Raw genomic sequence first — 14,586 nt, 5'->3', positions numbered from 1 at the left:
CCCGCGCCGCGCTGGAAAGTGCTGGCGCGCGACACTTTTGCGACACCTGCCGGGCTGGAGCCGTCCTGCTTGTTGTCCCGCTTCCGGGCGCGGGCGGAACCGGGCCGGCGAGGCACAGAGCGTCCCGAGTCGGCATGTTCGGGGCGGAGGAGGAGGACGCGGACTTCCTGTCCCCCACCGGCGGGTGAGCGCCTCGGCCGGTCTGAGGTGACCGCGCGCCGGGCCGTTGCAGCCACTGCGGCGAGCGGACTCGGCCCCCCCGGCCACGGAGCAGCCCCTGGCTGGTCGCGCCGGGGCAGCCGGCTCCGCGTGGGGCCTGGGCCGGGCCTCCTCTCTGGCCGCTGCACTGGCCCGGGGCCGCTCCCAGCTGCTGCTGCAAACAGCCCCGTGGCAGCTCGAAACGAACCTCGGGGCTCTCGCCCGCTGCCCGCGCCCAGTTGGCCCAAGCTGGGGGCTGAAAGGGCGCGCGGCTATTTGCGGGCTCTTGACATTCGGGGGATGAAAGGGGCGAATTCGGAGGCCGGTAACTGTGCCCCTGTGTTCGGTAGGGGGCAGAGCCTTTTGGAGAACGAAGTCATGTATCGCAACGCTCTATTCTCGAGTCTAGTCTTGTTACAAATACAGTATTGCAGTCCAGTTGAAACGACTCATGTGTAGGCAGGCTATGAGTGAAAAGCTTGCTATAAATAAAATTGTGAAATGCACGCTGCTTCAGTGCATTGAAATGGTAGGACACTTTCACTGGACTTCACTGTAAATGTTTGAGAGAGTAAAAGTCTATAAGCCTGTTCCATTGTGTTTCCAAGAAAAACACATACTCTAGATGCTGAAATCAAAGGAGTATTTTGTGCAGTTGTCTTCAACATTCCTGATTCTGGGGGAGGAAATGATAGCTTATGCTTGCCTTTATAATGTCTTTTACAATTGAAATTTCAGCTAACTTAGGAAAAATCTTTCTTAAATGGCTATTAAGTCCATAATGTCTCTTTCCTTAAGTGTACAAGGAATCCATTCCAGCCTCATGTTTAAGGTGACTTGTCTAGAAATTCTTAAAATATACTAAAGGAAGAACATTCTTCTGAATAGCAGAATCCTGTTCTCAAACTGTAAGAATGGCCATACTGTGACAAAGATCCATATAGTCCAACATCTTGTCTTCTGACAGTGGCCAAGGCCAGGTGCCCCAGGGGGAATGGACAGAACAGGCAATCATCAAGTGACCCATCCTCTGTTGCCCATTCCTGGCTTCTGACAGAGGTTAGGGACACCGTTCCTACCCATCCTGGCTAATAGCCATTGATGGACCTGTCCTCCATGAATTTATCTAGCTCTTTTTTTTAACCCTGATATAATCTTGGACTTCATAACTACAGGTTGAACCTCTCTAGTACAGCACTCTCTGCTTTAGGGATGTTAGAAAACGTTTGTTTCAATAATCATGTAACCACAGCAATTCCTAGGGGTTACACAGTTACTCAGTGCTTCCCCAAGAGGTGGGGCTCTCTGACAGTGCACTTCCGGCTCCTGGTACTACTCCCAGGGAGCATCCTGCATTGCTGCCTCTGATACAGAGGCCACAGCACAGGGTGACAGAGGGGCGCCAGTTATTTCAAAATAATAACTCTTGCTTGTGAAGAATAGCACATTTCAAAATTATTATTTCAGGAGTCATTATTTTGAAATAACTTATTTCAAAATAATAACTCCCTTTTGTAGACATGCCCTATGAATAGCAGTGTGAATTTATAGGGCATGTCTACAAAAGTACAGATGGTGGCTTTAACAAGCCATCTGAGCTCAATTGATGGACTGGGGTGTGTTTGCTTGAACGTGAGTGGCTAGCCTGAACGATTGCTCATGCCTGAAGGTCCACTGCACTATTTGTAGCTCACTAGTGCAGGAAGAACTATTGGGAGTCTGTCTACCTAGTCTGGCAACATGCTCCCAGCAGCAGCATGGCATATCCTTAGTTTGTGTGTCTCTGTTCCTGGTCCATCCGAAGGAGAGTGCTACTATCCTCATCTCACCACCATGGGTGCACATAAGGCTAATCACCATGGGTGCACATAAGGTTAATATGCTACATGACTGAGGTGCTCAGTTACTACAGTAGTGGAGGCTATGTAAGTACAATAGATACATGAATATGATGGGGACTAATTTAGCTACAACTACTCAAGAAAGAGATCTTGGAGTCATTGTGGATAGTTCTCTACTGTACAGCAGCAGTCAAAAAAGCGTGTTAGGGATCATTACAAAAGGGATAGAGAATAAGACAGAAAATATCTTAATGCCTCTATATAAAACCCTGGTATGCCCACATCTTGAATACTGTGTACAGATGTAGTTGCCTCATCTCAACAAAGATGCATTGGCATTGGAAAAGATTCAGAAAAGTGCAACAGAAATGATGAGGGGTTTGGAATGGGTCCCATATGAAGAGAGATTAAAAATACTTGGACTTTTCATCTTAGAAAAGAGGAGACTAAAGGGGGATAGGATAGAGGTCTATAAAATCATGACAGGTGTGGAAAAAGTGAATAAGGAAAAGTTATTTACTTATTCCCACAATAGAAGAACTAGGGGTCACCCTTGAAATTAATAGGCAGCAGGTTTAAAACAAACAGAAGGAAGTTTTTCTTCTTGCAGTGCACAGTCAACCTGGAAACTCCTTGCCAGAGGCTGTGGTAAAGGCTAGGACTTTAACAGGGTTCAAAAAAGAGCTAGATATGTTCATGGAGGTTAGGCCCATCAATGGCTATTAGCCAGGCTGGGTACGGATGGTGTCCCCAGCCTCTGTTTCTCTGGAGATGGGTGACAAGGGAGGGGTCACATAAGGATTACCTGTTGTGTTCCTTCCCTCTGGGACATCTGGTATAGGCCACTGTTGGCAGACAGGATATTGAGCTGCATGGACCGTTGGTCTGACCCAGTATGGACGCTCTTATGTTAGACTGAGAGAGGAAATTTCCATTTATCATGACATTTGGTTTTTAGTTTAGCACTTCCCTCAAAAGCAAATCCAGTATGGTTGCTCTTAGTCTCCAAAATGTATGTACTCTCACATAGCTCTCAACTCAAAAGGTCAGTTGAGTCTGTTTTATAATGCACTTGTATTGGGATATGTATTTGTTCCCTGTGTCCTGTAGCAACCCTTATGTGCTGGAGTGGATCCACAGTGATTGCTGTGGTGTGGTGGGTTTTTTGTTTTGTTTTTTAAATTGGAAGACTTGCTCTTGCTGCTTCCCTATTTTCAAAAGGAAGTGGAGTCATGCGGGCGGGTGTGATGGTCTTGTGATGAGAGTTAATTGAGAGCCTGCAAACAAAATTGATTTGTTACTCATCTGAGTTTCTCTTCCATTTTTAGGTTTTGTAGATTTAAAAAAAAAAAAAGCTGAAACTAATTTCTCTTTTCTACAAACTCCTCAAGTACAAATAGCATTCAGATGTCTGTAACAGCCTACTTATTACGGGTTACATGGGCTTTCAGAAAATCATTGCTATAAAATCAGTTTCTGCTGCTGCTGTTCCTGTGGGGAAATGTGCTGAGGTGCTGCATTTCAGAGAGAGCTGCAGTAAAGCTTAGGCTTGCTTCAGAATTTGTAATTGTGTAAAAGAACAATGTACAGAAAAGGACCTTTCAGCACATACTGCCAGGATCATGGAGCATGGACTTTTTCTGGCAGGAAATCTGGGAGTTTTATTTCCACATAGGTAGCTTGATTTTTATAGACTTTTGGTGGTAGCTGACACCTCACAGTATGTACTTTAAAACTGAACTTTAGCCATAATAGCACACTTTCAGTTGCTGGTCAGAAGGAATCTTTTAAGTTTCTGATCTCATAACAAACTAATAGCTATTTCTTTGTATTCTCCATTTAATATGGAAGTTCGCTAAGATGAAGGAAGACTAGTAATGTTTTCTTTCTAAATCGAAGGTCAGTTGCAGTCTGTGTCTATGGGGAACAAATATTTGATAAACTCTTTAATCCAGCAGATAAAGATCCAGTAGCTGGAAGCAGAAGCTAGACAAATTCAAACTGGAAATAAAGTGGTAGTTTTTAAATCAAAATTGGATGTATTTCTAGATACGTTCTATTTCAAATACATTATTTTAGGGAACTTCTCTGGAGTGTGTTATGCAGGTCAGATTAGATGATCACAATGTTCCCTTCTGCCCTTGGACTCCAAGACTATGAATCTGATAAAAAAGAATTATAAATATAAATCTTAGGGCAGGACTAGTGTGGAAGAATTCATTAAAATTGTAACCTTTTTGTTGGATGTTATGTGGAGAGGGAAAATATCTAACTTAACTTTTTACATCAAAGAAATCAAGGCTATACATTTTATAGCTTCTGGACTGTGCTCCTAAACACACTTTTTTACCCATGTTTCTTAGGCTGTGCATCACAATATCAAGGTACATATTAAAAAGATATTAAATCCTGTAGGTTTTTTTTGACTGTTTCCTCCTCCTGGAAAAATATTACTTAATGCTTTAGGGCTTTCATTCAGAAAATGGAGATGTCTGATGTTAAACTTTTAAATGAAAGGTGCCGGGGGAGGGAAGAAGTATTGCAAGCCCAAACTGCAGCAGCATTGTGGAAGAGAATTAGTAGTGAAACTGACTAGAATAGTTCAATTGAGAAACTTCAAAATAAACCTGTAGTACAAAAAATACAAAATAAATTGGTTCCACACTCTGGGAGCCTTTGGGTATGTCTCTACACAGCGTTATTACGGAATAAAGTCATAGTACGCATCTACACTACAAGCCTTTATATCGAAATAATGTTGAGCTGGAGGAATTCTTACTCTGACTCATGTAACCTTCATTTCACAAGGAGTAAGGGATGTCAAAGGAAGAGTGTTCTTCCTTCAACTTCTTGGTGTGAGCTTCTTTTGAGAGCCCCAAAAGCTAGTTAAGCTATTTCGACTTCAGCTGCACAAATGACGTAGCTGAAGTTGTAGAGCTTAATTCAACTTTAGCCCTCCTGTGTAGACATGCCGTTAGTTCCTTTTGGGTGGTGTTGGTAATTCAGTCCAGAAAAAACACAATTTGTAATGTTAATTAAATCAGAGGTATTTGTTTGGATACAGGTTTACATTAACATATGAAAATCAGGCTATTTGTTTCTGTTACTCTATTGAAAGCTGCCAAGTATCTGTGACAGTGGTCTATGCTAGTGACCAGGGCTTGCCGAACCGCGGCGAGCCCCTCTCGCCAGCCATGCTGTCTAGCGTTCTGCGCATGCGCAGATCACCTGAACCCGGCTTTTACGGGTTACATTCTACTCGCCCATGGGCGAGTAGATTGTATTATTTGTCGAGCCCTGCTAGTGACTGGTTTTTTTTTTTTTTTTTTTTTTTTTTTTTTCCCCTCCCTCTGAAGATACCAATACTACGGAATTAAACAGGGTAGCTAATAAAACTAAACTATTGGTCTAATTTAATTTCTTCTCTTGTGCTATTTTGTTTCACTCCCCTTAAACAATTAAACTGGAATTGTTACTTCCATATCTTTCATTCTGATTATCTTGATCCAGTTGGCTGCTTATGGGATTTATAGCAATTAAAGGGAATGTTCTTAAAGCTTTTTTTTTTTTTTTTTTTTTTTTTTGCTTTTCTTTAAAAAACTTGCATTTTAAAAAGGTGAATCTTTATTGTCAATAAACACATGCAGTTGGGGGCCTTGGAGTATACCAGTGTGTCTCATTGTAGGTAAAATCTCCTTTACTCAGTTAAGCAGTTAAACATTGTTTAATTGATTAACCATTTAAATGTTAGGGGGCGGCTGCAGCAGGGCTTGGAGTGTTCTCACCCAGCCTGAAGCAGCCCTCTGCCCACACTGGGTCCCTCTGGGCTGGAGTAGTCCCCTGCCCATTGTGGGAAGGGGGCTGTTCCTGCTGGTTAACTGTAACCCGAAAGCATCACCTGGTAAGAGTGATGCTTACCAGTTAACTATTCACACTCCTACTTCCTTGCTAATATGGAGCAATTCAGTTTTAACTCCAGATTTTCTAACTTTATAGTCCTCACTTAGAACTGAGTTTGACTATTTAATTTCAGTCCAACTGTGTGCCTCTAAAACAGCAAGTAACAGTTTATATCATGATACAATTTAAAGTTAGCAATTTTCCTTGGTGGTGTTTTTTTTGGTTTTGGTTTTTAAGGAAAAGTCTGTTCAGTAAACAAAATAAATAATTAGTTTTCTCTTAACAGTGCCAGATTGGCCTCTCTCTTTGGATTGGATCAGACAGTATCAGGCCATGGGAATGAATTCTTCCAATATACAGCACCAAAACAGCCTAAAAAAAGCCAAGCGACAGCAAGTAAGTACAGACAGTCCCTGGGTTACATGGCTCCGACTTACATCAGATCCCTACTTGCAAATGGGGTGAGGCAACCCCACACTAGCTGCTTCCCCCCAGCAGACCAGGGAGACGTGAAGCTAGCGCCCCCTCCTCCCCCCTGCAGACCAGGGAGACGCAGAGCGGCTTTTCTCAGCAGACACCTCAGCTTGAGAATAAAGGACGGAGGGAAGTGAGGTGTGGGAGAATAAAACTGAGCTCTGGAGAAATGTTTGGCTAGAGTTTCCCCTACAATATGTACCAGTTCTGACTTGCATACAAATTCAACTTAAGAACAAACCTACAGTCCATATCTTGTACGTAACCCGGAGACTGCCTGTAACTGGTATGGCGAATGTGGGGAATTTTAGCAATTTTTATTAGTCTGATGCATGCTTGATGTTCCCTCTGAGTTTCGCAGTGCTACGCACTGGGTGTGAAGGGATGGGATGAAGTCCTAACAAACTGAATAAAGTCTACATGTGTGACTGGACAATCCGGAGTATACATTGGAATTCCCAGTGTGTGGAACATTCACACCCAGCAGCCAGCACTTCTGAGAAAAGAGATTAGCCATGTCAGAGCAAAGTCTCTGATCGAGAGAAAACAGTCCTGCATTTCAAGAGTCAGCTTCATCTGGATGTTTCTGGTGAACTGCCTCCGTCACCAAAAGTAGCAACAGCCAAAACCTCAGTCTCTTCTGACAACTTAGCCTGGTTCTGAATTGTCAATAAATAAGCCTGCTTGCTGAAGACTGAAGCCTAGGCCAGTGAACAGTGTCTTCATGCTGCCTAATATCAATAACTGCTGCTGTCAGCTAAGTTAGAATGCTGCATTCTTCATTATAAACCCTGGAGGGATCTATAATTCTGGTTAGCTTGCAGTTGGGAAATCCAACAGAGTTAAATTGCAAAAAGTAGTTCATAAGATGTCAACAATAACCTGCAAAAAGAAGTATTGAGGGGAAAAGGAGACTGAATTAGTCCAAACAGTTGTGTTAAAATCATGCCAGGTAGGGAGACAAGCAAAGTGTGGAACCAGAAATGAGTGGATAAAATAATGAAAGGACTGGCCATTTCACCCATCACTCCATTTCTGTTGCCCTAAAAGGACTTTGGTGAGATAAATTGGCTACTGTATCAGGCTTTACCATTATGGCCTCTATCCCCACTGTGTTCTAGTACTCTGGACCTTCTTCATACTGATTCTGGAAGTTGTCCTGACCAGACTGGGCCACAGTTGAGAGAAGGGGCTTAGTGGCATTGTGACCTCCACCAGCTCAAACCTCCAACTGTATCAGACTCTTCTTCCCCTGGCTCACTGCCACCACCTCACCTGTTGTTTCTTTTCTTTCCTATTCCTCTCCTTTTTTCTTCTGTCTACTAAGAGTCTGGTTTAGCTAGGGAAGACTGTAAAGACTTTGTGTGCTGAGAAATGGTTTTTCAATTCATACAGCATATTGTAATCTGTACTTCACTGTACAATGCAAACATCAGCTAGGGGTGTGTAACAATGCAGAGTGAAGGATTCGGTTGCTGCTGTTGTGAAGAGCTGTCACTGTTTTGTTTGAAGCGGATCTCAGACCTGTACAGATGTCAGTAGGCATGGTTTCCCTTTTTATTGCTACGTATCATTTCTATAGTATTTCACCCAAAGGTCATCACAAAACATGAACAAATTTACCCTCCTTTTACAGCTGAGTAACTGAGTTCAGCATATAAGAGGGTCCCTTTTCTTAGGGCATGTCTGTATGGAGACTTAGTGCATGGGAAGTTGTGGTGTGTATCTTTGCTGCATGCACAGTGGCCATGTGGACCCTGCTGTTGCACACTAGAATTTCTCTTTTGCACTTTAACCTACTGTGCTTTTAAACAGCAGTGGTTCTTTATGTGCTAGAAATGTCCAGTGTACAGTAGTAGGGTGGCCACTTAATGCACAACAGGATGGTGTGCTATAGGTTTACTACCTGGCTTGCTGCACACTGTCTGCTTATAGACATGCCCTGAGACAAGGAATCCTGTTCTGTTCTGAACTTTAGGTAAATTAAGGATTGCACATCTGCATTGGTTGTTTCCTTGGCTTGCTTGGGAAATGGAGACCCTTAGTAGTATTACACAGCGATCTTTGTGGTGTTAGCTATTACCTAGCTAAAACCGTGACATTAGCTATTCCGATGGTCCTGTCAGGTGCTGCCTTTTTGTCCCTCCATTTGAGATTCACTGCAAGGACAGGTTGCACTAGCAGCAGCTGTTGGGCAAAGAGCGGCTCATGCAGACTCCTATTTCTCTTCTGAATTTGGTTCTGTGGATTGGTAAAGATTCGTTCTACGTACATTTAAAAATGGATGCACCATCTGTGTCAGTCTAGATTAATCTTACTATTAGTTTGATAAACTGTCTCCAGTACACAAATCAATGCAATCTTAAACATAAGACTACTGTGCTGTTCCATTGCTGTCACTTTCCACTTGACTTACTCTTCAGCAGGTCAGCCAGCTCAGAAGACGTCGACAACCACAGCAGCTTCAGCAGCCCCATCAGTATTTGTTGCCGCAGCAGTTCATGCCTTTCGATAGTAAGTACCATAGTAGGCAGAGCTGTTGTTTCCTGCCCTGGCCTTTCATTGCTAGAGATTTGGACTCCAATTTTAAGATGTTATCACAAGAGAAAAATAATTTTGGGCGAGAAAGGGGGCTTTTACGTTGGTGTCCACATGGCATAAATGTCACACGATTTGGAATGAGTCTTGGGACAAAAAAAGCCTATGAATGGAACGTGCTGTGATTTAGGACAACATGGTCCATTGCCATATATGCCTGCGAAGCTCAAGGCTTGAAGAGTGGAGGATGTTGCATGCTGTGATTGAAGAGTAGGAATTCAGGCATGTCACTTGCACTGCCTGTGACCAGTTCTGTCAGATCATCTTTATCAGTGTTAAATTCACTCCCTGGAAAACAGGAGGTAGAAACTAGAACCAAAACTAAGAACAGTGTCTGTGTTCTGCTGTGGAAAGATCACTCAGGTTTAAAAAGCACCAGAATTAAGTTCCCTATTTCTTTGGGGGCAAGCTAAAGAGATCTAGCTCAACTAAATTAGTCTGATTCAGAGGCCTGTAGGAAGTGGCCCTTAGACACCAAGGTGAAAAGGTCCTCATAAACACCAAACATGTGAAGAAAGATGACTCTCTCACTTTGCCTTTTAGTATAAATGGGCAGTATGTGAAGCAAGGCAAGTATGGAGCGGCTGTGGTGGGGAACCATGCTACCAAAGAGGTGAGAGAAGTCGCGTTTTCCCCTTTAACATACTCCTATACTAAAAGCAAATCTTGTGCAAAGTTGAATTGCTTCTCGTTTGTTGAGTCATTTTTAGTCCACTCTTGTCTGATGATTTCCAGCCCTGCTAGGCCTCTTGTAGCTCAGGTGCTAAGCTACGAGCTACTTCTGTAGCTGCACTTGTTCTCTGAGCATTGAGCAGGGCTGTTATAAAGGGACTTTTGCATCTGAGACTGAAATGAATGAGAGAAGGTGGAATGTATGTTCCATTGCAGTCCTTTTTTATGCTAAAGCTCTTTTGGTATTCATTAATTATACAAAAAAATCAGTTCTCGACTGCAGCTCTAGTCTTACAGCTATTTGCAGCTCTGTTACTTCAGAATAATGTCAGTTATTCCAAAATAACACAGTCTGCATCTACACTACAAGCAGTTATTTCTACATAATGTTGAGCTGGAGGACTTTTCCTCCGACTTTCCTTGCTCCTTGTAAAATGTGGGTTACAGGAGTTGGAGTAAGAGTGCTCTTCCTCGGACTTCCTGCTTTGTAGACTGCAGCAAAAGCCAACATAAGTTATTGCAACTTAAGCTACGCAATTGATGTAGCTGAAGTTACATAGCTTATTTCAGCTTTAGCCCTGCTGTAGATGGGCCCTTGGTGTAGAATGAAGGCGTATTTAGCAAGCTGTATTAAAAGAAATAACCTAACTCCCATCTGCCCTTCACTTACTGCTGCCCCTTACCCTGCACCCTCCCATCCCCAGCCAGCCTCTCTCCTTCAGTTGTCTCCTTAAATTGGTCTTTAAAAAATAAAAAACAGAAAAATTTCACTGGTGTTGAGATTTTTTTCTGAGTTTGTTTTTAACTTCCTCCCCCAAAAAAGTCTGGGGTGAACAGGGAGGTTGAGGCGTGGCCAAGCATGATAGAAGATGTTTATACTACCTATACAGCTCTCTTGTGTTTTTATAAAAGAATTTGTGCTCAGCTATGCATCTGCACTTGTTAGCCTTGGTTGGACTACTGTTCAGTAAACTGGTGATGTGTATACTTAATCTGGCTAGATACCTGCTGGTCTTTGCTAACTGATCTGCCAGGGTATTGAGATCTTTTCATCTTTCAGTGAACCAATCCTGGGAAATTAATGTGTTAATGAAAAACAATGGCACTGTGGTTAAGCTTTCAAAAGTCAAGAAGTTTCAAGTTGTAGTTCTCATAGACTTTAAGGTCAGAAGGGACCATTATGATCATCTAGTCTGACCCCCTGCACAGTGCAGGCCACAGAATCTCACCCACCCCTCCCAGAATAATCCTCTCACCTATATCTCAGATATTGAAGCCTTCAAATACTTTGAAGACCCCAAGATGCAGAGATCCTCCAGCTGTGATCTGCACCCCATGCTACAGAGGAAGGTGAAAAACCTCCAGGGCCTCTGCCAATCTACCCTGGAGGAAAATTCCTTCCCGACCCCAAATATGGCGATCAGCTAAACCCTGAGCATGAACACCTATCCATTACCATATCCCTTGCATAGATACATTATAGTAATCTTACATGATGAAGGGTTCATATCAGACGTGGGCAACCTGCAGAAGTGACACACATGCAGAACAGGGGCTTGTGAGGTGCATGTTGATTACACAGCATTGACTGTGGGCCATGTGTTTTCTCTGCATCCACTCAAAGCACTGCTACCGTTCAGTTGGCACCCCCTGCGAATTCTATGTGAACAAACATAGCAAACTACTCTAGCCCAGAGACCATCTTGGTTATGACAATCTTGCGTCCCACTGAGATGGAGGGACACTCATTCAGCCCGCTCAGTAACCTAGGTTGCCCCATTACTGGGTCATATGTTCTAAGGCCAGATGGGAGTATTGAGATCATCTTGTCTAGGGGTAGTCAATAGGCAGATCACGGGCCAAATCTGGACTGCTACGCACTTTTGAATGGACCCAAAAATCTTATTTTCTTTTCTCTGACGTCTGAATCTTGACTATACCTTGACCAAGAAATTTGGACCTTGACAAAAGAGAATAGATTACCCCGATCTAGTCTGACTTCTGAAGGTGAAATCACTTGCCAAGGGCCAGGTCAGTGATAGGCTTGGGAACCAGAGCCCAGATCTCCTGAATTCTGGTCTGGTGCTCTGTCTGCTAGGCTGCATGACATCTAGAGGAGACGTACCTGAACGCAGCTCCGCAGAGTGCTCAGCGTTGCCATTAGACTGTACAGTAGGAGGAAGCAGAATACAGAATCAGAATCACAGCTGATTTGGTGTAACCAAAGCAAGGTGTTTAGCACATGAATATTTAAGAGCTGTGAGGTGAGTGTCCAGGCCAAGTATGTGTAGACGGAGGAGTGTTATACGTGTATGCATGTTCTGCACATGTTGTAATACAGAAATGCATAGATTCATGCTGAGACTAGTGCAAACTGTTATTTACAGTTCAGCAGTTAAGGTTAATTGTTTTGATTGCTCTTACTGCTGGTACACTTGGCAAACAGTTGCCCTACTGCTACTGTATCTCTGTAGTACACACCAGAATTTCAGACTGGGAGTTAATTGTTTTCCCCCTTGTTTTCCCCTCCTTTCCTCCCTCCATGTGGAATCAAGTACAAGATCATCCTTTATATCAGTCAGCAGCAGCAGATCACGGTTGCCAGGATCCATCCAGGGTCTATGCTCACGGTAAGATTGCATTAGAAAATCTTTATTTTTCAGTAGTTGTGTAGGGATGGGAATGGTTAACTGGCATCTTAGCCCAGCTGGAGCAGCCCCCTGCCAGCCGGGACTGCAGCATGGTGCCCATTTAAGTGGTTAACTGATTAAATGTGATTTTACATCCCTAATCATATGTAGGGAATGTTAGATAATAAGTAATTGAATGATAATGAAACTGCATCAAAACTTAGTAGTTACACGTTTATTCGATAGTCCTCGGAGGCAGAGCAGGCAGCCAGTAGTGCTCTCCTGACCCCACTTCTGGTGAGCCTTCTGCCACCCCGCACTGTTGCCTCTGCATCAGAGGCAGCAGCATGAAGTAGCAGCAGCCTCAGTCCACAGGGCAGAGCTCCCAGCAGACAGAGGCTGTGCAAGCATCCCATGGAGGCTGAGGGGGGCAGACGGCTGCATGGAATCCGGTGCTCATGGGCAGTTGGCTTTTAAGCTGACTCCCCACAAGCACCACCTCCCGCCTCTTGCTGCCTCTGATACAGAGGCACACCTCTGAGCAACACAGTTACTGACCTAACCCCTGGTATATGCAGTAGGGATGTGAAGGTTAACCTGTTAATTGTTGAGCCTCAACCTTAACCCTGACACCTCTTCCCCTTTGTTCTCCAGTTCAGTTCCCATGTTCTAACTGCTGGTGTTTCCTGCGGTCAAGTGTTGGTGGTTCAGTGGCTGTTGGGGGGGATGGGTTTTGTCTTTGTCATCCTGGGACCCTGTGGTTCTGGTCAGTTTCAGCATGAATTTTAATGATCCATTCAGTTCATTCAGCCAGCTTGCCTGTGTACACGTGCACCCTCCCCACCCCTGTGGCTTAGTCTATTCTCAGAGCAAACGTAACCCTTTACTTCCTACTGGGTAGCAATGCAAAGTAAGGCGGAGAAACTGAAGAACACACAGATTTTTTTATTTTTTTTTTTAATGAATAACTGTTACTCCTGGGTTCCTAAAATTAGACTCCTAAATTTGTGGCTATGGACCCAAAATGACAGAGGCTAATTTTTCAGAAGTGCTAATTACCTACCAGCTCCTGGTGATTGGGACCTGCATATGTTTTGCATCTCTGAAGATCAAGGCACTTAACTGTCAAAATAGAGATTTCCTGGCCTAATTTGGGTCATCTGTTTTAGGGAAATTGTGCCCTATATGGAAATTTGTAAATCATATATTTAACAAGCTCTAAACACTTTTCTTAAGGGTACTGATCAGAGTAATAAAGGCTAACTTCTGGCATCTAAGCCTGCTTAGTTTTTAAGCAATAAAACTCCTCTGTCATATAAGTAGATTCTTTCTAATTTTGATATGGGACTGATTTTCCTTTTCCATAGGTTCAGCCCAACAACTACTGTACATTTTATGATGATCAGCAACAAAACTGGTCTATCATGTTTGAGTCAGAAAAGGCAGCCATGGATTTCAGCAAACAGGTAATCTTCTGAAGGCACAGGCTGCATTCTTGTGCTAACTCTGCCTATGATGTTGGCAGTGGAGTTAGATTCAGACCATCAAACAAAAATCATGGTTACTCACAACTTGCTAAGCTGCATTCTTAATCAAAGTCCAGTTTAGTTTCCTCTCCCCACCATAGTAGGACCAAAATGCATCTTGCAGGTTTGTAAATGTGCTACATTCTGGTTGAGTTTTGATTAGCTGGCATCCTGTTTGGCTCACTTGAATACCAGGCAGCATGTTTCCAATTGTCATGCTTCTGTAGCGCTTTCATCCAAAGATGTGTTTTTAAAAGTTAGTTAAATCCATCAGCACCCTGTTTGAGGGAAGTGGTATTTTCATTTTACATATCAGGGAAATGCTGCATGAGGAGAGGAAACATCAGTAATGTCCACATGGCTTCTTTCTGGTACAGTAGGGAATAAGAGAGAGAAATGTCTTCAGTCTAAGTCAGCGGTTCTCAAACTGGATAGGACCCCAAAGTGGGTTGTGGCCAGTGTTCCCTCTGATAGAGGCAGTGGAGAGTGGGGGGAGGTGGCACTGCAGAGACGGTGCTAGGAGGAACTGGCTTTTAAGCCAGCTCCCCCCCAGCACTGACTCCTGTCTCTCCCCGCTCTCCCCCTTGCTGCCTCTCATACAGAAGCAGTGGGGGGAGGGAGAAAGCAAGTCGTCAAGCACTCAACTCGAGTACTGGCTCACATCCGTACTACTAATGCAGAGTCCCTCAGCCCTTTTTACCTCTCTGCTCTGGATCTGTCTCCCACCAATCAAACTAAATTTTAGCC

At 43.6% G+C, this 14,586-nt stretch overlaps 1 protein-coding gene across 4 annotated transcripts in view; it reads left to right on the top strand.

Annotated features, from left to right (window-relative positions):
• Positions 1–25: 25 nt before the first annotated feature.
• Positions 26–14,586, top strand: part of FKBP15 (FKBP prolyl isomerase family member 15) — a 48,990-nt gene continuing 34,429 nt past the window's right edge. For 3 of the 4 annotated variants that reach the window (XM_075905220.2, XM_075905221.2, XM_075905218.2), the window contains exons 1-6: positions 26–184; positions 6,226–6,335; positions 8,837–8,927; positions 9,555–9,624; positions 12,239–12,313; positions 13,681–13,779. In XM_075905220.2, the coding sequence (XP_075761335.2) occupies positions 135–184; positions 6,226–6,335; positions 8,837–8,927; positions 9,555–9,624; positions 12,239–12,313; positions 13,681–13,779 (495 nt within the window). In that variant the 5' untranslated portion in view covers positions 26–134. The remainder of the gene's footprint in view (positions 185–6,225; positions 6,336–8,836; positions 8,928–9,554; positions 9,625–12,238; positions 12,314–13,680; positions 13,780–14,586) is intronic. The other variant, XM_075905219.2, reaches the window with a different exon arrangement.

The sequence above is a fragment of the Pelodiscus sinensis genome, chromosome 23 (genome assembly GCF_052426305.1).
Source record: "Pelodiscus sinensis isolate ZL-2025 chromosome 23, ASM5242630v1, whole genome shotgun sequence".
NCBI lineage: Eukaryota > Metazoa > Chordata > Testudines > Trionychidae > Pelodiscus > Pelodiscus sinensis.
The sequence above is the reverse complement of the archived record's forward strand: the minus strand, read 5'-3'. Positions and strand labels throughout refer to the sequence as shown.